Source organism: Leptosomus discolor, chromosome 9, assembly GCF_034619465.1.
Source record: "Leptosomus discolor isolate bLepDis1 chromosome 9, bLepDis1.hap2, whole genome shotgun sequence".
Classification (NCBI taxonomy): domain Eukaryota; kingdom Metazoa; phylum Chordata; class Aves; order Leptosomiformes; family Leptosomidae; genus Leptosomus; species Leptosomus discolor.
In genome coordinates this window covers 15,650,941-15,673,876 of record NC_141399.1, presented here as the reverse complement: position 1 = coordinate 15,673,876, position 22,936 = coordinate 15,650,941, and the positions used below count along the sequence as shown (strand labels likewise).

At 35.1% G+C, this 22,936-nt stretch overlaps 1 protein-coding gene across 1 annotated transcript in view; it reads right to left on the bottom strand.

Annotated features, from left to right (window-relative positions):
• CACNA2D3 (calcium voltage-gated channel auxiliary subunit alpha2delta 3) overlaps positions 1 to 22,936 on the bottom strand; it is a 466,721-nt gene that overhangs the window by 41,103 nt on the left and 402,682 nt on the right. The window contains exons 28-29 of the mRNA XM_086470039.1: positions 5,415 to 5,476; positions 4,454 to 4,498 (exon numbers count right to left, since the gene is read on the bottom strand). Of these exons, the coding sequence (XP_086326165.1) occupies positions 4,454 to 4,498; positions 5,415 to 5,476 (107 nt within the window). The remainder of the gene's footprint in view (positions 1 to 4,453; positions 4,499 to 5,414; positions 5,477 to 22,936) is intronic.

Genomic DNA, 22,936 nt, shown 5'->3' with positions numbered 1-22,936 from the left:
AGGATACATATTTGCAGTCCTCATGCACGAAAGATTAACCTAAAGATAGTGCTTTAGAAACATTATTTCTCCACAGTACAGAAAATAAATAAAAGTAGTTACAGTGGACAAGATGAATGGAGGCTTAATTTCATAGTTTATAGATCATATGCAGTTGGGAAAACACTGGCTTGATTTAAGAATTAGTGGCCATGTCTCAAATCTCTAAGCCATAGTCATTCACTAGCACTGTTCAGAATTTAAAAAGATACTAATGTTTTAGCATCGTTATGGGAAAAAGGCATAACGCAGTAAGTGGAACCTGTACCTGGTGGGACCTGTATGAGGAATGTGAAGATAAGAGGTTTCTATTTCAATCCATTTCAGAAACATTAACAGGGGAAAAATATTCATTCAGGAACATTCATCTACCTGCTTACCAGCAAGGTAAGTAACTTTCAATATTCCACACTACGTTAAAGAAACATTTTGTACCTTCAATTTATCACTTACAAAGGACAGCGGGGTACATATACTTATCCAATACATAAGCAAATCTCAACAGAAGTTTTCACATACAAGATTAATGCATGGGATAATAGCATTTGCATAGACTAGAGCTGTATGAAAGAGGTTGAATTCACAATGTTTCACAGGTATTAGAAATGTACTATGCACAGGTTTGCCCAAAGGTTCATGTTCAGTGAACTTCAGATTTCAAGGGGAATGTTCCATAGCTGGAGAGTCCCTGAGCTTGTAAAATAGAGTAGGCATGAAGTCCAGAATAAACACAGCAAGAATGTTGGCTGAGGTCTGAGAACGTATTTGAATTACAATAACTTTGATCAAGTTCAAGTCCTCTATGCATTTTTCACAGCTCCAATATACAATAACAGTAACGGAATGTAATATGGGTTATGAAACCAAAAACAAAAAAGAAAAAACCCAGAACATTATGATAAAATGTGAGACATCAGGAAAACAAGAAGTAGCGAGCAAATTCAAAGCTTTCAAAAAAAAAAAAAAAAAAAAAAAGATTTCTAGTTAATTGGATGTCTGTATTTTAGAATCAAAAGTATCATACAAACTCATCAACTAATTCTCTGTAGGACTATTGTGCCACTCTATTTGCATTAATGTCTTAATAATTTTAAATGCTTTATTTTATACTATAACTGTTCAGCAGATATTTTGTTGCCACTGAGAAAAGACAGCTGTGAAAGTTAACAGACTCAACAGACGAGTTGTGATATTTGATTGAATCCTATCAATAGTATATTTTGTCATTAAAAAGAAAAGTTTGGAATCTCTAAATCACCAAGGTTCACACCACTAATAAATCTCTCTGTATACTTACTGCTGGTGTCAAGTGAAAGTAACTGAAAAGACTTTAAATTGCTTGCATTTGCTTTGCATACAGATGTAATAGCAAAAGAAGTTCTGCAGGAATATTTAGCAAAGTATATGACTATTCTTACTAACTGCCAGTGCGATAAAAAAGAAAAGAGACTGTTTCTGGCTGTGCCCTCTTGGAATATTTATCAGTGTGTGCCCGCTTCTTAGCAAGGACAGAATAAAACACCTCGGCAGTAATGATAATATGCCTGGTTTGATGAAGTAGTTGGACACTTTGCGGCATGAACGTGCTTTACATATGAACTTATGTAATAATACTGTTCTATCACAAGGGCTATCACAAATTAAGGAAGTAATCTCTGCCCATTTTTTAATCCTCAAAGCCTGGTTGTTTAGGCTAAACAAGGAGTAGATTTTGTACATCACTAACTTTATCCAGACTACCTGCAGTTATACTTCTCAAGCTGGTTGGCTGTGACTGGAAACCCATTGATGAAAATATTTAAAGCTGCTGAAAACAATTCAAGATAAAGCTTTCACATTAATTCTATGGCAAGCTACAGCAAAGCAAGGCTACAAAACTTAGGTAACTGACAGTTCTGCAGACCTTTTTCAATAGATGTCTGATCACGCTTAGGAGAATGGTGTAATAAACATTATGAGGTCACCTTAAAATTGGTTAATATGCAAATGACAGTCTGGAATTTGGGCTAAGGTAGCACTTTCACCCACACCTGGGTGGAATCTGCTTTGGTTTTCATTACTTCATATTTAGAAAAGTTTACTTAATAATTAAAATTATACAAGCTTTAAATGGAAGTGTTGGTAAGATGTTACAGCTAGAAATGTAAAAGATTATGTCGAGATATGGTCCATTTCATTGCCAAAGATGGCATGATCATGAGGCCTTTGTGTTTTGGCTTACTGTAAATTTTATTTTCTATTATTTATTGCCACCTTTACCCTCCAACTGCTAGATCCCAGGGTCCTAGTAGATGAATTCTACTTTGTTTTAAGTTTTGCTGATTTGGTATGCTGAAAAAGTTTGTGTTCCACTCTTATAACTGCTGATATTTTACGTTCTGCCTTTCTCCCTGGAATGGTTTCTATGATCTGAGTCTCATATAAAGAAGACATAATATTTTAAAAAATATTATCCCTGCACCTGTGTCCTGGACTCACTTTTCAATAAAATACGTTTCAATGTCACAGTATATTAGATTGTGAAGTAGCATCCTGGAAGTGAGATTACTTGGATTGATGATGTGCCTTTTAAGGTTTTTACAAATTAATTGACACAAAAGTAATAAAAAAAATAAAATAACATTTTTTGCCTTAAAGATCTAAATATCCAATACAATAATGGTGCATGTTAGAAAGCACTCTTCAAACACATTCGTGAACTCTTTTTTACCATGGTTATTTAAAGTTTTGTATTACCTGTCCTCAGGAAAGCCCAACTCTGCTAACTTTCAATATAGAAAACATCAGACAGTACTTTATGTAACAATTCTTGTCAATTTTTTTTATGTCCTGAACAGCCCTGAACAAACTACACAACACAGAGCACACTCCAAATGAATTAACTGTTGTATAGGCAGGAACACAGTCAGGGGAGCTGTTCAGGTGGTGGAAGATGTGAGATTTCATTGGAAATACATTAATACAGGGCAAGCAGCATCTCTGTAATAAGAAGTTGGAGACTATTTTGAAGGCTGGGACAGTCAGAAAGTGTCCTGTAAGGTGAAACTATAAGAAAGATTAGAAGAGACAGCTGAGAAAGAGAAAATTACTTATGGAACATCACAAATAAGATATGTGGGTTTCTATTGTAAAAAGCAGTGATACAAATATGTGAGAACTTGCAGATATTCAGAAGAAATGGCTTCAGAGAAAAGAGATGAGAAGGCATTGTTTAAACTCTGGTGCTTGCAATAGTGGGGGTAACTGCTCAGTTTTTCATGTTTTGCCCTGAGTATCGTATGTTATACTTTGTTGAAAACGGTGTAAAACTAATTCTGTGCTGACTGCTGACTCTGGGCCATACAGATAGCAGCTCTCCTGAAAACAACTAAGCATGTATAAAAAACTGAATAAAACTGCATATAAAAACTTTATAACTGTATTTTAAAAATGTTATGCTACTTTAAAAAAAGGTTACAAAAATATTGCATTAGCATGAATTACAGATCCAAACGGGCTCTTGCCTTTTATACATGTTTTACAATAGTTCTTTTGGACATGGTATGGAAAGTATCATACAAATACAGCCTGCTGTTTTTATTTCCAGATGAATGAATTTACATTTTATCATACTTAAATTCATATAGCTCGTTCAAGCACAGTTTATCCAGATCTCCTCACACCATTCACTCAGTTTAGAGACAGCACACAGATGTCACCAGTAACTGCTTTGTTTTCTTCCAAACCACTAACTATACATGATACATCTCAAACCCAACTCTGATTTTCTAGAATCTTGTATGCTAAATTTCTCTCCATATATCAACACAGTCTGTGCTTTAACCACTTTTTAATTCATTTAACCTGTGATACACTGGTTACTTAACCAAAGCTTCTTATGGTATGATGTCAAATTTTGCTTTGCAAAAATCTACGCGTAAGATATTAAAAATATTATTTTTATCTAACAAATGAAACTACATAAAAAGCTACTTCAGGGAGTTCATTAAGCCAGACTGACTAAGGTTACTTCATTTTTTTATTTCTGAATGCTATTAATGTATTAGTTCTGCATAGATTCAACTCTGTATTCATGTCTAATTCTAGTGTGAACATCAGAGATTAGCTTCTAAGATGAACAATGAAGCGGTAAAAAAATGCCACAGAACAGCTTCGAATTATTTACAGAACTGGATTCACAAAGCACAAGTTATTACAACACATATTTGAGGTATCAGTGTCAACCTTGTAATTAATGGATGTTTGTGAGCAGTCATAAAAAGGTCTCACGATCTAAATAGCATGATATTTAGAAGGTGATTCCAAATCACGCCAGATTATAATGTACAATGAGATGTTCAAAGTAAATTAATCAACTTTATGTTCTACCGCAGTAGAGGTACAAATTGAAAAAAACTACCTGTTAAATACTTACTTCATCATCACAACTTATAGCACATCTGCCATCAAGAGATGCACACTAGAGACAATATCAAAAATCAGTAAAATATTTTCATTTGTCGTTTGATGATTACACAATATGACATTTTAAATATCTGTATGAGCACACTTGTAAAGAAGTTGATATTGATTGCATTTTTATCTGACAGCAATTGCTCTAAAAATGACTAAGAAAGTTTTAAATCTGTTCACCAATCCTGTTCTGTTGTTGTCTGCAGAGAAAGGGTGCATTCACACTGTAACAATTCCAACAGTTTTAAACACCATAGTCTCCTCCATATGTTAGAAGCTAGCAGACCATTAATAGACAAGAATACACGTTTTTCCAATAGGGGTGGAGTAGAACCTGCATTTTAGGGGTTATTTTCTAAATAGTACAGTTCAAATTTATTCTCAAAATAGGTTTGGTATCTCTCAATATTTACAGAGTATATGATTATCTTCTCCAATGAGTACAAATTCTATATCCTGCACATTTTAGGTGTAATTTATTAAAGACTATGAATGCCAACCATGATTGAGCAACCTAGTTTAGTTACTTAATCTACATGACACTTCAGTTACTGAATGTTAGAAGACAAGGCATAATTCTGCTATCACTGAAAACAAGTAACTACTGCAGTTTGGTTTACTGTTTCCACTTTTTCTGAGGGAGAGGGCCAACAAAGTTACTCCTTACATATAGGGGCCTAAAATTAATGATCTTTCTACTTGCTTCCATAAATATGGGATCAAGCAACTGGTTTTGACCACTGAATTCTCTTTATTGTAGTGATGAACTGGAATATAGATCAGAGAGATAGCCACTACATATTTCAAATACATTGTTCCTTTACAGTAGGTTTGCTTGTGACAAAAAAATTGCAGATCATCACCTGCAAATTTAGAAAGCTGTTATAGATTCAATGACAAAGAACATTTCATTTAAAATATACCTGTCTGCTTGCAGTCCAAAATTTCCGCTGGAAAAATTCAAGTTTCATCTGGATACCTACAGCTGGGAAAGATGTAAATAAAAAATTAAATAAAATAAACCCACCATGTTTAATTCCTTCAAAATTATTATTTAAAATTAACCAAAGGAAAAACAGTATTATAATAAAAAGAGAAAGTAAGACCTAAAATAAAATCACACAACTGGAGACCAGTCATATTTTAAACCATTTACAGTTTTGTTAAACAGAAAGATTTTGCTAATGTAATGTGAAGAATATACAAGGCAAACATCATTCAAATTGCGTATGTCTCCGTAACTTATATAAAAGAACCACAAGCTGAACATATTTATGTTCACATCTATCTCAAATTTGTATTTTACTGATACCAATGCAACAGCTGTAGGAACACACACTATGTGGTTTTTGCTGAAACAACATTAAAATGGTTACCATTACAAGTGATCATCCGCTTTTGGGTCATTTAATCTATGAATTATTGGTGGAAGTCAAGCAGCCTATTTCAAACATTAAAAGCTTCTTTTAAAAACTGAAATTCAAAGCATTATGTGAAATTCTGTCAAATGAAAATATCTTATCTGACAAACATTACTGGTTTTCAAATATCAGAAAAAAAAGAATACTAATGACAATATCTTGTAATTTTTTGAATAATGATTCAAGATAATACCGGTTTAAATGATACATTTCTCATAACCTCAGGTGGGATCACGTTTTTCATAATATCAATGAATCTTTCTTCCAGCCTAGTTCAATGTTCCTATCAGACCTAGCACTACATTTCTTCTGTTGAATAACAATATCATGCATTGTGGTTTGCAAAAGCTCCAAAGGGAGTTGATTCTTCTGGTTTCACCTGCCTAAACTAAGAGAATGACAGCATATCCCTCTACCTGTGCTGAAAATTTCTGAATTAGCTTCCCTTTATTTAAAAGAATTTAATATGATGAAAGATATGGCAGGGAGACAGGGACAGAGGAGCTAAAGACACCTGCTTTGGTAGCTCCTGCCAGGTATTGCTGCATCCCTGGACTATACCTCTTATGCTCTCGCTCACTCACAGAGCACAACTTGTGCTAGGCTTTTCTGCAAACATCTTTCAGTGCTGGCCTTGTCCCAAATGATAATCCAGTTGTTCAGTACAATTTATCAACGGGTTCTAGTTCAGTGACTTACAGCACTTTCATGTCAGGGTAGAGGACACAATTTCTAGGGTAAAAAGAATGAACTGGGCCCTAGTGATTAATCTATAGCCTTAGTATACTATTTTCTTCACAAAAGCTACAGTTTTTAAAGCCTTGAAAGTCTGAAGACCTAACTTTTAGCAAATTCATTGCTCTAACATTTTGTTTAAAAACAAACAAAACAAAGAAAATTCCATTGCTTTGGAAAATTAGAGAAAATGTAATTTATTCATTCCTCCTCAAAGATCCACAGCAGGGATCATTTAAAAACACATTTACATTTAGATTATTGGTACTTGTTTTTGCAAATACACACATGCTGATGTCATGTATATATTTTATTTTGTGTTAGTGGGTAGTAAAATCTGTAATGAACTGATACAATGGGATGTGAAATTACATAAGGACTTTTCTTATTATAGCAGGTTATAAATAGGTTTCTGCTATCTGTAACTCATGGACAATTTTGCTTAAGAGAGTAAGTAGAGAAACCCATTTCTCCTTTTTGAATAAGCTCCAGAGGAGACTCTCACCAGTTACGTTTTATTATCTAGTAATTTATTTTATGGTCAATGAAAAGATGCTATCTGACAACCACGCAGCACATGTTTTCTTCATCTGTTGTTTGCCTTTAGGTTAATTCCTAGCATGCAGGTGATCTGCACATCCTATCTGCTTTTTCTGAAGTGGAGGCAAAACACACACATTTTCAGGAACTTTCCAAAGCAAATCATACTGCTTCTGGATGCCATATCAGTATTTGAAAGTTCAATCTCATACTACATTTCTGTCAATCCATTTAATCATGTAAGAATTAATGTAAAACCATTTATATCAGTACAAGTCATATTGATTTCAGCAAGCCTTGTTTTATGCATGTGAACTTTCCTGTTGGATTCCCTGAATCAAGCCACATGATCAACATTAGATACACAAATAGGCACCTTGCTAAATCAAGACCTAGATTTGACTCTAACAGTCTTAAGAATCCAACCCACAAAGAATGTCATCTTTCGCAGACTTCAGGTGGAATCAGTAGCTTTCTGACCATGGAGGATCAGAAATCTTTTCCAAAAGATCCAGAATGAACAAGCTTTCTGAGCAGTAAGACATATCTAAAGGAAACTGGAGTGAGAAATGGTCACCTTTACTCTGCGTTGGAAAAATATAAATTCTTAAATCTGTGTTGTGAATCTTTGAACGTTTCTGAGCTCTCAGTTTAAAGGTAACCTGACAGGACCCAGTGGAGTCAACCTCACTTCTCAGCTGGGTCATAGCTGTAAGCCAGTAGGCGTTTTTCTCTGAGGAACAAAGAAATCAAGATATATAGAACCGTGGGGCTGCATCTTTCCCTGAGTGATTTTATAACAGTGTCTTCTGACTAATCTGTTTTGAATGTCTGAGTTCCTGAAAAATGGATGTTCAAAAGTGTTTATATTTTTAAAGATGCAGATTTTTGGAAGTGTTTATGCACAGTTGTTATTAACTCCTACTGATTTCTATGGTTCCATAACCAAGCAGATTCATAATCCATGTAACTATTTCTATAAATCCTCCAAAATGCTTGTCTCTATCTCTGGACTCAGGCGCCTTTTAAATTCTGTTCCTCGCTCATTCATGAACACTTACAACTTCAACTACCTGTACTTACTATAGAGTACCTCTCAAAAAAGAATCTCAAAATAGTCACTAATTGTGGTTGAGTCTTAATATTCTTATTTTGTTGCTATGAAAATGATGCATAAAGGAAACGAATACCACAGGTCACACAAAGATCTGATATAGAGAGTCACAATAGTGAGGCTTAGAATAAAACACAGATCTGTACTCTGCAAAGTTGACTTCTATCAGTTAGAAATATTGCTGCTCTTAAGAGGCACAGATGAGTGGACTGCAGTTAGATATTGTTCATTTAATGTCCTGATAAAGTCAATCCTTTAGAGCTCACACTCCAAGAAGCAGTTGCCAAAACTGAGAAAATTGTTAAGTTCATTATCCTGATGATGTAAAAGGACAGACTTGTTATCAAACATCAGTTTAAGGTTGAAACCTGTAAGAAACATTTATTAAGCTTTAAAGGATGAAGAAAAAGATATATTCCACTATGTTTATGAAAGATCATCTGTTTGTGCTTATATATCCAATACATACAGAATCTATCCAAGACCTATAGTATACATAAACTGCAAAATACTAGTACAGATCAATAACAGTGATATCAGAATACAAAATATTCCATTACATGTCAGTGATATGTCTCCGTAATTCAGAGATTATTTGATCTGCCACGGCTGGACTGTTTAAAATACCTGGCAAAGCAACTTTTGATTAAATGTAATTTTTGCTCTTGTAAACTATTAATGAAAGTGTAATAAACATTAAGGAATAATTAAAACTATTGTTCTCCCGTAATGAAGTTGTATGTACATATAAATATGAGAAGGATGTTGGACTAGATGACCTCGGAACAGCCCTCCAAATCTAAATTATCTTATGATTCTAAGATTTAAGTGTAAATGTTTTATAGAGAAGTGCTAAGTATATACAGCCTAGAATCTTCCTTAAAGAAAAAGAAAGTGAATATGTACTGAAGGTTCTCTATTTTATTACTTACCATATGAGAGATAATCTGAAACAGTAACAAGATAATTACAACAAAGCTCATCTGTAAAAGATTCCATGTGTAAGTTTTAATAAGTTGCACAATGGAATGCTGTAGTGTAAAGACAATTTAAATACTGGGACTAATTTCTATGAAATGTAGAGCACCCCTCTTCACGAAGATGAGGGGAGGCAAGCAGCTGCAGTTTTGTTTTGATAGTATCAACCCTATGAAATTTGGTGTTTTCTTGGACAGACTGTGAGGGAAAGAAAAGACAGTGAGAAATACTGGGCTTGCTCCCACTTGAGCAGAATCCCATGATTTCAGCAGTAGTGTAGTTTGTGTGGAAACTGAAGGCCCAGGCATTATCAATTTAGTTACTGTAGTCTTTATTTTTTCTAAAAAGATTCAGTTTATTTCTCTACCTAACTTTTAAAAGACCTGTATCACTATTCTTTTACCATTGAAGGAGGTAAAACAGAAATGCATCTTCAACTTGGTCTATGCTGGTCAAGGTAATACAATGTTATAATGGCAACATTTTAAGTACAACACACAACAGATTATAATTTCCCTTGTGAAGTATTTTCTCAGAATTTTGTAATCCTTTTACTTGTTATTAAATAATGAAGTGCTACATGACGTTGGACTCGATCTATGATTGGACTTGATCTTAAAGGTCTTCTCCAACCTAAATGATTCTATGATCTGTACCTATGTTGCAGGATAGGAGGAGAAAACACAGCTCCCATAAACTTGGTACGGTGAAAGCAGCAATAAACATTTTCTCTGAAGAGTGTATCTTAATGCGAGATTTTAATCTCACCATTTCAGTTTCTTCATGTTTTGTTCCTTGCACAATTCCACATAGGAGCTTCTAGGCCACTGAATGAGTAACTTCTAAATATTCTATACCCTACGCAATAGATAATAAATTACAATTATGAATGTTTCCTACAATTCAGTTAATAATTATTTGAATGCCTCTACATTCAAAAAATTAACAGTGTTAATGCATGGGAAAATAATTTCCTTGTCAACCCCTGAGGTGATACTAAAGCATTTTCACATTCACTGAGCTGTTCAAGAATATTGTAACTAGCACAGGATAGTTTTTGGTCGGGTCATTTAATGCCTTAAGAACTATTCAAATATACTTCAAAAGGTGTTAGAAACAATACACTCTTCTGAGCAATCCCTACTGCTTCAGCATTTCAGAACTTCAGAATTAATTATCTGTGCTTCAAGCTACTTTATATTTAAATCTGTCTTTGCAAACTGGCTACATGTAGGGGAAAAGGGAAAACATAAAAATTCAGAATTACATGTCCCATGTCACAAATTCGTTGTTTAGCCTCAGCTACCACAGAGGTTAGAGACAAAAAGTGTAATTGCACTGCAATTTTTCTAAATATTGTTCAGCAAGGTGTCCAGATAACACCCACATTGTTACAAAAACAACAAAAAAAAAACAAACAAAAAAACCTACAATTGATCTTTCATGGAATATACATTTTAAAGTGTATTATAAAGTATTCTTCATCATTTGCAGGCTTGGTTTAACCAAAATGGCCAAGGGATACAAATAGTTTTTCTTTGGCCAGGAAAAAATGGGTAAAAATCAGGAGAAAAGGTTTTGTCTTCACTACTGTATTTGCTTTGTAATGTCACTGGGGAGGGTGGGCTGGAGCTAGAAGTATACAGGAGATCAACTAATGCAAGCTGACAGAGGGGTATTAAGGCTCTTCCTCCGTATAACACAATATATGTTATTTCAAATGAATATTGCATACTAAATTTTTCGTTTCAATCATATCAGCAAATTTACTTAGGTGATTCCAATAAATACCTTTAATGCTGCCTGTGGAAAAAAGTTATTAAACTCCTGAGATTTCTTTCCTTTGTTTAATAAAGTGGTTGTTATTCTGTAGTGCATACCCTATGACATAACATATGGTTGAGAATTACAAAGTTAAATTCTTGGCTCAGTGATAATTATTATTAAATAAGTTATTACCTTATGCATTGATTCCATGGCTGAGGGTAATATTTCACTCTATGCTTTGAGGATAGAAGTACTGGGAAGTGCTTAACTTCTACAGAGCTCAGGGCTGCTTACTATCAAGTCAAACATGAAGGAAAACAAATAACTAAGAATAGATCAGGATTGCTTGTATTCATTTTAAGATCTCCATGGTTAAGGAAATGAACAGAAAGATAAGGAAAGCCTTCCTCAACAAATTACTTCTGTGCACAGAATTACAAGAGCTCTTAGACTCTAAGTAAAAAGAATAATCTCTTACTTAAAATAAGAGAAGAAAATAGATTAGAGTCTTATTTCAGGCAAGAGCGGAGCTAAATCTCCATATAAATGTGGCAGATGGATTCCAAATACATAATTAAGGGAAAAGTAGTAAAAGCTAAAACAATTTCCATTCTGTGAACTATCTATAGACTGTTACACTATATAAAAGCACTAGATCGGCAAGGTCAGAAAAATTTTTTACAGTGTAGAATAAGATTCTTTCTCATACATAAAAGACACTCAACATTTTGAGGATATTTGGGCCTCCTATTTCTGATGGAATTATCTTAAATGAAGTTTAACTTGGCTTCAAAATAAGAAATCTTGGAGACAGATTTGTAGTAGGATTATTTTTTTAATCTGTATCGCCTTTGAGTATTAAGCTTAGAGTCCTTAAGATTCCCTTCTTTCTGCCTACTTGTATTGCCTATTACTCTCTTTTAAAATACCTAATAACTAAATGTGAAATATTCCAGGAAATCTTTAACTGCTTAAAAGTTTTCCTGGTTTGATTACACTTCTTTTATTTATACTGTAAATCTGTTCAAAATCTCTCTGTCTTTGGTTTTTAGCTCAGTCATAGAATGAGACGCTCAATATTATACCCCAATGCACAATATTGAGAAATAAACACCATAACTGACAAAAAGTACCTCTAGTACAGTCTAATGGAAGACTCCCACCACCAAAGATGATGCCCTTAAAAATACTTACAAAACATATGTGTTACATACTGTAATCAAAAAGAAAACATACAGATTTCCCCCCCCCCCCCCCCGCCCAAATCCAAGAAGTCTTAGGGCAACAGGCAGTCTCTTACAGTAATATAGTTATGCTTCAATATCATCCAACATAGCTATATTCCCAGTGATAGTCAGTATCACATGCAGGATACATAAAAAATGTGAATGAGCTTTCATCAAATGTGCATTTCCCAGAAAGCTTCTAATCCCAGTTTCAGTTTACTTGCTCAGTAAAAAGCAGTTTCACCCTTCCAGTCTTCACACTTCATTCAGTTTCTTTCTTGATCTCAGTGATCTTTTCCATTCTACCCATACCTTCCTCTTCTCACCCCAGTCCATTTTCTTCAGTACCTCTCTTCAAACAGAAGATCCCCAGTATTTTCTTTTAACATGAAAAAATATTAGTTTTATTCTCTGGAATGTCTGAATCTAATTCAGATACCCAACACACAAAAAAAATCAACCTAACAGTTTAAGTCTGGCTATTTTTTAATATACTGAAAGCATGAGCTTATAATTGGAAGTGTTGGGCAACCTCAAAGCTTGGTGGTCATACCAGCCATCTTGATAATGAAGCATTATAAGTAGCCTGTGATAAAAGAGTAAAATTGACAGAAAGGTGTCTAGCAGTTGTGTACTTTCTTATATTTTTCTTGTAATAAAGCATAATTCCTACCTCAGCAAAAATAAAATAGCAGTTATACATTTGGATAAGATGCTACTATTATCCAAACTATTCACTGAAATGTGTTGTGCTGTGTTTTTTAAAAATTATTATTTAACTCTATGAAGATTTCTAATGTTCTTTACAACTTTTCTTGTAGCTTCTCCAACATGAAACCTTCTTACCTAATGCCACAATATGTCCTTTGTAAAGTACCCTTAAATTATTTTATTATGTTACAATTATTTTAATATTAAATCCATGTGAAATCCATGTAAATGTGCATTTACCTTACCTTTTCCACTTAAATTTGAGCTACAGTGCCTCATTAACATTTACAGATTGAGTTTTCTGTAAATGAATCTTTTCTTAACCTAGATACAATGTAAAATACAAAAAAAAATCTCAAAGTACAAATTACCACACAGTTTTGAATTTTAAACACATATTCAGGAAAAAGTCCTGTATTATTAGTGATATCTTGCCTTTATATTTTTATCTAAGTGGAATGACGCACATACACATACATTTGTAAGCCCTACATAATACATAAATCAGTTTGTTGTAGGAGAATTTTCATATGTCATAAGATGTCATAAGATATCACAAGATTTTACTGACACAAAGAATATTTCCTTCATCAGAGCTATCAGAATGCAACATGTGAGTGAGTGAATTCTTCTTAAATGGACAACGGAAAGTTGAAGTTCTGCGTTTTTACTCATGGACCTCAAACCTGCTATTTTCTTCCAGAAGATTTTTAGAATTAGTGGTAGAAGAAGTCGCCTGGATAGAAACTGCCAAGATACAGGGAAGGTGGTGGCAAGTGGTATTTCCTGGAGGCCAAGCTCAAGCAGAAAGGGAGCAGATATTGGGAACTTGACGTGAGGTGAAGCTGAAAGGGGAGCAGGATGATGATTGCTGGGAGGCCGAAGTTCATCCAAACTCAAACCACCAGGGAAAGCTGAAAGGCTTGGTTTGCAGCCAACCCCTGACAAACTGAACTGTGAAGGGCAGTCTGTGAACATCATCATAAACCGGACTCCCTTTGACTCCCTGACACATATCTTCCTTCTAGAGGACTAATGAAGTAGCAGCAGGAGCAGCAGGAAACACAAAAAGGATATAAATTGAGTGAAAACATTAAAAAATATAGATGCTGTTGCCTTAAAGTCCATTGCCTCTCCAGGAGTCTTCACCGAGGAGCTTGGAGGGAAACAGGTTATCTGTAAATTATCATTCAGACAGTTACACTGTATTTCAAACATTACAAGATAGAAGCTGCCAACACTCTAACAAAGGGTTCCCACAAAAATCTACTCTTTTACCCCATGATAAACCTTGTGTACCAGGAACACAGCCCGAGGGAGCTACTCGGCAGTCCATTTGTAACAAAAAAAAAAAAAAAAACCCCACAAAAAATCCTCCCGTAAGCCTGGAGGGAGGTAACCACTCGGCATGCAAAATTACAGCAAGTGCATTTTGCTGGGAAGATATATGCCTTGCTCCTGAGAAACAGAAGAAATACATTGATAGTATAAAATAGTGGTTTAGACTGCCCAATTTTAAGGGGGTTAGGTGGGGTATGGTTAAGCCTTGTCTGCTGTCTGGAGTATCCTTCCTGTGACTTTTAGAAAATATCTGACACCTGGTTCATTACATTACCAAAAAAGAAAGAAAGGAAAAAAAAATGGGTTGGGTAGTATTTTTATTAGTCTCAGAAATGCTTCAGTAGCATTCAGAGAGAAGGCAAGCAGCACCATAAAGAAAATATTCTGGTGGCAGAATTTTTATAAGGAATTCCTATGGGCCTCCAGCTTTCTTCCAACACAACCCTGCATGGCCACTAGTCTGACAAATATTTCTGAATTCTGATGGTACAGGAAGCATGTGAAAACTGAAATCTGACAACAGTAACACTAAAATAATGAAGCAGCAATAGTATTTTAATAACTCCCTAAGCATTTTTTTAGATTTACAGGGTTTTCTTGCTCATTTTTTGGCAATATTCAAATACATCCTGTGACTGAAATGAAAAATAAGAACAGTATATAGTCGTAAGCACATTTATAAATCTTAAGGGAGGATCCACAACTTGTCAAGTTCTCAAAAAAAGCTTTACTTCTTACAACTGAGGTCATAATTTGAAGTAGCTTAGCCAGTATACCTTTTACATCTCAGCCAAAAGGCTGTGGTTTCAAGTTTACAATAAACCCTAAGAGGCTCAAAGTTCAGACAAACATCCAGAAATTAGGATACTTATCTAAACTTTTGGAGGCTGTGACCAGATTCTCTTAAGAGATGTCAGGCTTTCAGTTTCCACTTGTAGCTAAAATACAACATATTCAAACCTTGATATTTTCTTCTTTTTTTCAGACTTGATCCTGGCTACTACCTAATTGTTTTGGTGAAAAAATGTCTACATATCTCAACATTGTGAGAAAGGCTGGTTTCAGAAATGGGCAAAACTTCTATTGCTCTTATTTCCAAAGAGGTTTATCCATCCCAAACTGAAATCCTGTCATAGCAGAATGGCTACAAGTTGTCCTACCACCAGGCACAGAATACTTTGGATGAGAAATTAAAGACAGCATCCACTGCAAAATGAACTCATGAGGTCTCTGTCCAGTTTCTCCCATATCACTTCAGTGCCTTATATCCTACCATTGACCTATAAGCCAAGACATGGAGATTCTACTGCTACCAATCTTAGCACAGAGTGGAGAGACCTACAGAACTCAACTCTTCCTGCTTGCAGAACACACTGACTACCAATTGCTTCCTCTATCCAGTTATCATCACGGGTACTTACATGCATACAAGGTATGTGAACACATGAAAACTCACTAGTCAAACCAGACTTAGGACACTGAGTGAGAAAACCCCAACATTTTATCAAATCACATCATTTGGAAATAAGTCTTGGATTTCTTATTGACTGAGTTATAACAATAATAGTGACATTCTCTACAAACTGTCTGTGCTATACTGTGATTAGCAAATTACTTTGAATTACTAAAAATAAGTAATGTTATCTGAAGTCAAATACATCAGAAATACCTCATCTTCAATACAACTCTGCAGCCCTTCATATGACCCCATCGTACTTACGCGATGTTTTATAAGTCATGGAATCACAGAATGGTTTGAGTTGGAAGGGACCAAGAAGATCATCTATTTCCAAACCCCTGCCATGTGCAGGGACGTCTTCCACCAGATCCATCCAGCCTGGCCTTGAACACTGCCATGGAGGGGGCAGCTACAGCTTCTCTGGGCAACCTGTGCCAGTGTCTCACCACCCTCACAGTAAAGAATTTCTTCCTTATATCTAATCTAAATCTCCCCTCTTTCAGTTTGAAACTGTTACCCCTCATCCTATCACCACACTCCCTGATCAAGAGTCCCTCCCCACCTTTCCTGCAGGCCCCTTTTAAGCACTGGAAGGCTGCTGTAAGGTGTCCCCAGAGTCTTCTCCAGGCTGAACAAGCCAAACTCTCTCAGCCTGTCCTCACAGGGCAGGTGCTCCAGCCCCGTGAACACCTTCTTGGCCCTCTTCTGGACCTGCTCAAGCAGGTCTATGTCTTTCTTCTGCTGAGGGCCCCAGAGCTGGACACAGTACTCAGGTGGGGTCTCACCAGAGCAAAGTAGAGGTGGGGAAACACCTCCCTTGATCTGTTTGCCGCACTTCTCTTGATGCAGCCCAGGATGCAGTTGGTTTTCTGGGCTGCGAGCTCACATTGCTGGCTCATATTCAGCTTTTCATCTACCAGCACCTCCAAGTCCTTCTCTGCAGGGCTGCTTTTGATCCATTCATCACCCAGCCTGTGTCTGCACTTGGGATTACCCCGACCCAGGTGTAGGACCTTGCACTTGGCCTTTTTGAACTTCGTGAGGTTTGCATGGGCCCACCTCTCCAGGTTGTCAAGGTCCCTTCTCCAGCCTGTCAAGGTCCCTTACTGTCATGTTCCAGAATAGTTCTCATGTTTTTATTTTTCTAAGATCATTACTTTATTTAGCCATGTTTTTGCTGTTTAACCACATGGTGTTAATCTATAGTTTTAGAAAGGTATGAAAAAAAGTATGGGCCCAAAAGACTCGGTGTGCACATTTATGTGTTTGAAATAGACATGTGTAGTTCTGTAGTATTACGTAGTTGCAAATACAAAGAAAATAGTGCTGGTGGATTTGCAGCCCTCCTGATTGATGTTTATGTCTTTTACTGAACAATTTTAAAAGATAGTAATAGCAAAAGGTACAGCCATTATACATTTCCATGAAGAGTATTAGCTGCAAAAGCAGTTTTGTTTGCCTGTTTTTTCATTTTTGGATCAAAAATGCATTTTTATTGAATCTCTGTGGAAACGAACACAGCTGCCTATTTCCTCAACAAAAATAGGAGCTAGTATTAGAGCTATAAACTAGCATTCTTGGAATATCCTGAACTAGAGATTTAAATCATGTCAGGAATGGAAAGTAATCTTAGATTAATGACACTGAAAGATTTTCCAGTATACTGTAATATAAATTTTCTTCTTTTTCATATTCTCTGTATGCGTAAAAGAAAAGACATACCATCTTTCAGGATGTATTCAGTATGTTACATATAAACATGTCTTTGAAGTTTATCCAGATCCTAAAACCATGTATTAACATTGGCCATAACGTGAACATTTTCACATTTACTTAACTTTATTTCATGAGAACATTTTATTGCCACCATTTTGAAACTCTCTCAAGAACTGTTAATTTTTACCTTTTAGGAATAAACTGTATTGGGTAAAATAATTTATCTTTTGCTTTATCTATGTGTGTATTTTTGAGTGTGTGAACTGGAAAATAGCTAATGTGCACCCAACAGTTCAGGCATTGGGGGACAGAATGACAGCTTTGTATTTTACTTGTCTACTTACCACTTTCCAGGAAAAATAACAAATTAATATCTTCAAAATTGCTACATAACGCGACATACTCTTCAGCAGAAATGTTTGCTTAGGTCTGGTCTTGTGAATATTCATTAACTGAGAGAGGTTTTCATATTGACCAAGAGCTTATTTTCTTCATTAGACAAAGTTGGAAAGATCTCCTTAATGCCACAAAATACAAAGAAAAATCTATTGATTAATTTATGGCCAATATTAATAAATAGTTTGAATGGATACACCAAGAAAACAACAAAGAAAGAAGGCTTTTTGAAAATTATGAGACTGATAAAATTAAAAGACACTGACAGAATTTTAAAATTTCTTAATAAAATCTCATCATTGCCTGAGATCTGTGTGCTGAGTTATGATCATAAGTGAACTTCTCTGGACAAGTTATTACCTTCTGGAAATAGTGAAATTGCTGACATGACTTCCACAATAGAAGTACAAATGTACTATATCTTACATTATCCAGATGCTTCAACAACTAGCATATTGCAATTTATATCCTAGTAATTAGTGGGATTTATGTTTTGATACAGCAGTAAAGCATATTTTATAAGTATAAATTAATAATTTTTGAGAGAAATCAGTATCATGGATACCAGCTGTAATCCTCTCTAATGGAACAACTTTGAAATAAATCAAGAAGGTCTGCTGAAAGGTAGCTGTCTTTGATATTCCATTAAACTAAGGATTTATCATACTAAATAGCTGCTATTTCTACTAAGTTGTAAAATAGGTGCAAATTCAGCTGGGGCTTCTGCCTGAAAGGTGTTGAGCACTGCTAGTGCTCATCCAAGTCTGTAACAGTTAAGGGAAGCCCAGCATATGATAAGAATACTTAGCACCTTCCGGAATGGAGCTCTGGAGGATGCAAAAAGTCCTCAAATCTCCACTCAAAACAGGACTTTTGGCAAGAATTTTCAGAAATTATGTTGTCGTATAAAGTCAAATCTTAAAAAGAAAGCAAGCTTTCCAAAGGCCAGATTTTTACAGCTATTAAGGCATATACCAAAGTTAGACTGATACTGATGGGATTTCCAGAAGTGCTTATTTAACACTGCAATCAGTAAACATTAGGACGTTATTCCGAAGTCTCTACTCTATTCCTAGGCATCAAAATAACTTTGAAATACTGCTTTCTAAAATGGAGACATTTCTAAATGACAAAGCTTCTCTTAGAAATGTTGGTATAACACATTTTATAAAACATACTTAATTTTCCAATAGGGTCAATTCAATAAACTCTGCGTTTTACTGCTATTTTATAAACAAGGATGCCAGAATCTTTTTCAGAATTAATAAATCTTCTCAGAATGCCTATAAGGGAAGCAAAGATTATCTTCTCTATTCTTTCAGAGTACAAGGCTCATATGCCTTACCCTAAGGGAACAGCCCTTCTCCCTTTCATTAAAAAAAGGAAATCAAACACAGACATTAGAGATGCAGTAAGCTATAACCATATTTAAACAGATTTATTTTAAATTCTGATCTTGATTTTAGTATTGAAAATGGTACAACTGACCATAGAAGGAAAAAGAGAAGGGTCTAACAAGAATTTCCTTGCTTTATTCCCTGTTTTTATGTTCAGTTGGAAAGTATCTATAAGGATGGAAGACTATGACTTCTGCATGTGTACAGATACTTTTATACCGTGGTGACTTCATAACTAAGACTCTTTTTCATTTAATTCAATCAGATTAGATTGTGGTACTGATTATGATCCTATCCACAAATCAGCATTTTAACTGAGTTTCCATGGAAACACTATATGTCCCTGTTTTCTTTTTAGACAAGGCTATGCCTGTTAAACAAGTTTGCCGAGGACAACATGTTTTGTTTAAGTTACATTAGCTGGAGCCAATACTTCCTAATTACATTACCAGAAGAAACATTTACAGCAGTACTTCTACCATGGGAAACCCTCCATCGTCCAACCCAACTTAATCTCTGAAAACCAGGAAACATCGGCATTGCCATTGCTTGAAGTGTCTTAACTGGTCTTACATCTATAAAAAAATCTCTTGAAATGACAACATTGGTCTTGTTTTACAATCTTCATATATAAGGGCATTATCCCACAGCATCTGGATTTCTGTGAAACGTCCATCAGAGAACATCTGCCTGTGAAGACAGGGTAGTCCAGTGGCTATAGCACTAAACTGGAGTTAGAAGGCTCAGGGTCTGTTCCTTGCTCTGTTGTTTACCTGTTGTGCAACCATAACCAAACCACCTTACTTTTCTCTGCTCCCTTTCCTTATTTGTGAAACGGAAGGAAGGATTCTTCACATTCTATGAAAAGTGATTTGAAATTTTTGAATGAAAGCAGTAATACTTAAATATTCTTACAATCATACGTTATAGATCAGGGTGCCATCCAGAAACAGGCATGCCAACTTGCATGAAGCAATCTTGGGTGAGAAATATGTGGCAGGATTTGATCTTTAAAACTGTAAGACAGAATGGGAAACCTTTTATCCAGAAGCAAAGGTCACTCTTCCAAAAGACCTAATGCTTTATAAAAAGTTAGAAAATAAGAATCTTTTCAAAGAAAATCCTCATCAATTTTTAGTCTACAATTACAAATAAGAGAAATAGTCTGTAGCATTTTTATTTTTTTTAAATCTCTCAGATAGTGTACTTTCTAGAATCACATAGCAGCTGTATACTAGCTCTAAAAGAAGGTGATCACAAAGAAAAGGAGGTGGTTTCTTATCGGTGGTTCCAGAGAAAAGCTTTAAATTCTGAATCCTGAAAGTCTGAAAAAAGAGACAACACAACAAATACGTTTTTTTCAGAACATTATGACTTTAAGTTCCAATTTACAGATATTACACCTTGACTCACACACTGGCAGAAATAAAGTCTGCTCATAAATATTTTCCTTCGTCTAAATGCTAACATTGCCTACTTGAGTCTTCTCTCTTGTTGTCTTTTACGTTCAGTGGAGAAGCAGCGTATTGATTAAAAGACTTATTTTTGTCCACCACAATTATTTTTTCATCCTAATTTACCTCAATTATCAATCATAAAGATATGATATGAATAGCAATAAAAAAAAAAAAACAACCCAGCTATCTCTTTCAGAAGTTGGGGGTTTTTTCCACGTATTTAGCCTCACAAGAACTCTAGAAACCTATGTCTGACAGGTGTCATCATCTGTCCAAAATGATAGAAACAGTTTTGAATCTTTGAACAGTCAATTTTGTTCACCATTTTATACTATGCTTATTGAGAAAAACAGAAAGGTCATACCATACTCACACTTGCAGTTCAAATATTATGTTGATGAAAAGATAGAAATTACACTTCATCTTATCTCTCCTGAGTTCAGTGTAAGATTTCTGTAAGATTTTAGAGGAAGAACCAGGCCCAAAATCTTAATTAGGAATATTTAAAACTGCAAGACATGCCTTAGCAAAAGTACTGTGACACTACAATGAAGAGGACTGGAAATAATTTTTTTTTTCACTTTTGTAGTGTAAATCTGCACTGAACTATGATGCATGAACGGCTGTTTTAGCCAAGTTTTGTGCACAGTATTACAGAGGGTCAAGCATTATGCAAATTCTTCAGATAAATTGGTCTCTACTTCTTTCTCAACACTGTTTTCACATTTCCAATTTAAGAAAGTCTGCAGAACCGTTCTTTTAAAAAAGGTATCCCTTAACTCCAAAGCTAAGAAAGCAACAATATGTAAAAGTATAACCAGCTGATGGCATATAGTAGACAGTGTTTTGTTGCCATGGAAAAGCCTGTATTACAGCTCCTTTCAGTTGCACAAAATACAAATGTACACTTAAGTGCCTGTGTTTGGAACACATCTCCAAATCGTCAACTACAAATTACAGAGAGCTCTTTCTGCTCTTTCTTCTTTCTAAAGAACTTCTAGAAGGGAAGCTTGTAGCAGTAACTAATGAAAACCTATTTAAGATCTTCCTGACACTAAAAAGCAGAGGTATGAAAATTATTAGTTCACTAAACTAGGCACATGATGCTTAACTTCAACTTCTAAAAGCAGTTAGCCTACTTCACTCAATGAGTACTTTAAGAAACAGAGAAGCCAGTAGTACTGTTCTTTGAACTCATGTATTCTAACTCTGCTGAAACACACAGATGAAGAGAAAATGGACTCTGAGCAATGTACTGTCATTTTGAAAGAGGAAAAGGATAAAAAGACTCAGACAAAACATGAGTAACCAAGGTCAGCCCTGCCATTATATTCCAAAATAACATACTGCAGAAGGGAATGAAAGCAAATAAAGAATATCAAAACACACCCTTTTTGACCAAGACAGCTACAGCTATATGGACAGAAGAAGCTCAACTAGGCTGGGAACGTTTGAGAACATGCCTCAAATTAAATATTATTAAAAGAGAAGTGCCTTTGGATAAAAAAAGGGATTATATTAAATGATACTATGTATTATCTGTATACTTTAGCATCACTCAGTGGTGATGAAACAGAAGTCAGATCTAAACACTGAGGACAAAAAGATGAGATCAATATTCAAATGTTGCCTGAACTTAAGGGCTAATAATCTACTTTTATACTGTTTTTTTTTTCTCTATACTTGCCCACAGGCATTTCAACTGTTGTTATAAATTTGTTATTCTCCCAACTAGTGCGTGTGTTCGACCCAGAAAGTTCATCCTTCAGCATCTTAGAGGACAGTAAAACAGAAACCACAGATAAAAGCTTGCAGATAACTTTGGTTAGTACAAACAAAAGCTAGGCATATCTCGGTATTATGACTGTCAGGACTTCATCATTTATGCCAATCTTACTGAAACTTTTTCATTCTTACTTAGCAGACAACGTGTTAGCCATTTGTTATGATCCTCCTGACAGTTGTATTAAGTCTTAGTAAAAAAAAAAAATCTGTTTTCCTAAGTCAAGAAAAGGCAAATATTATACCCTGCAGATACTTTATAAATTGTAATCAATATAAAAAAAAAATTCTATTAATGAGAAAAGAAACCATAGAAAGAGGGTCTTTTGCGCTTCACGGCATGAAAATAGGAAACCAAAACGGACATACAAAAGAACATATATTCAAAACAGACAAGGTAACAAT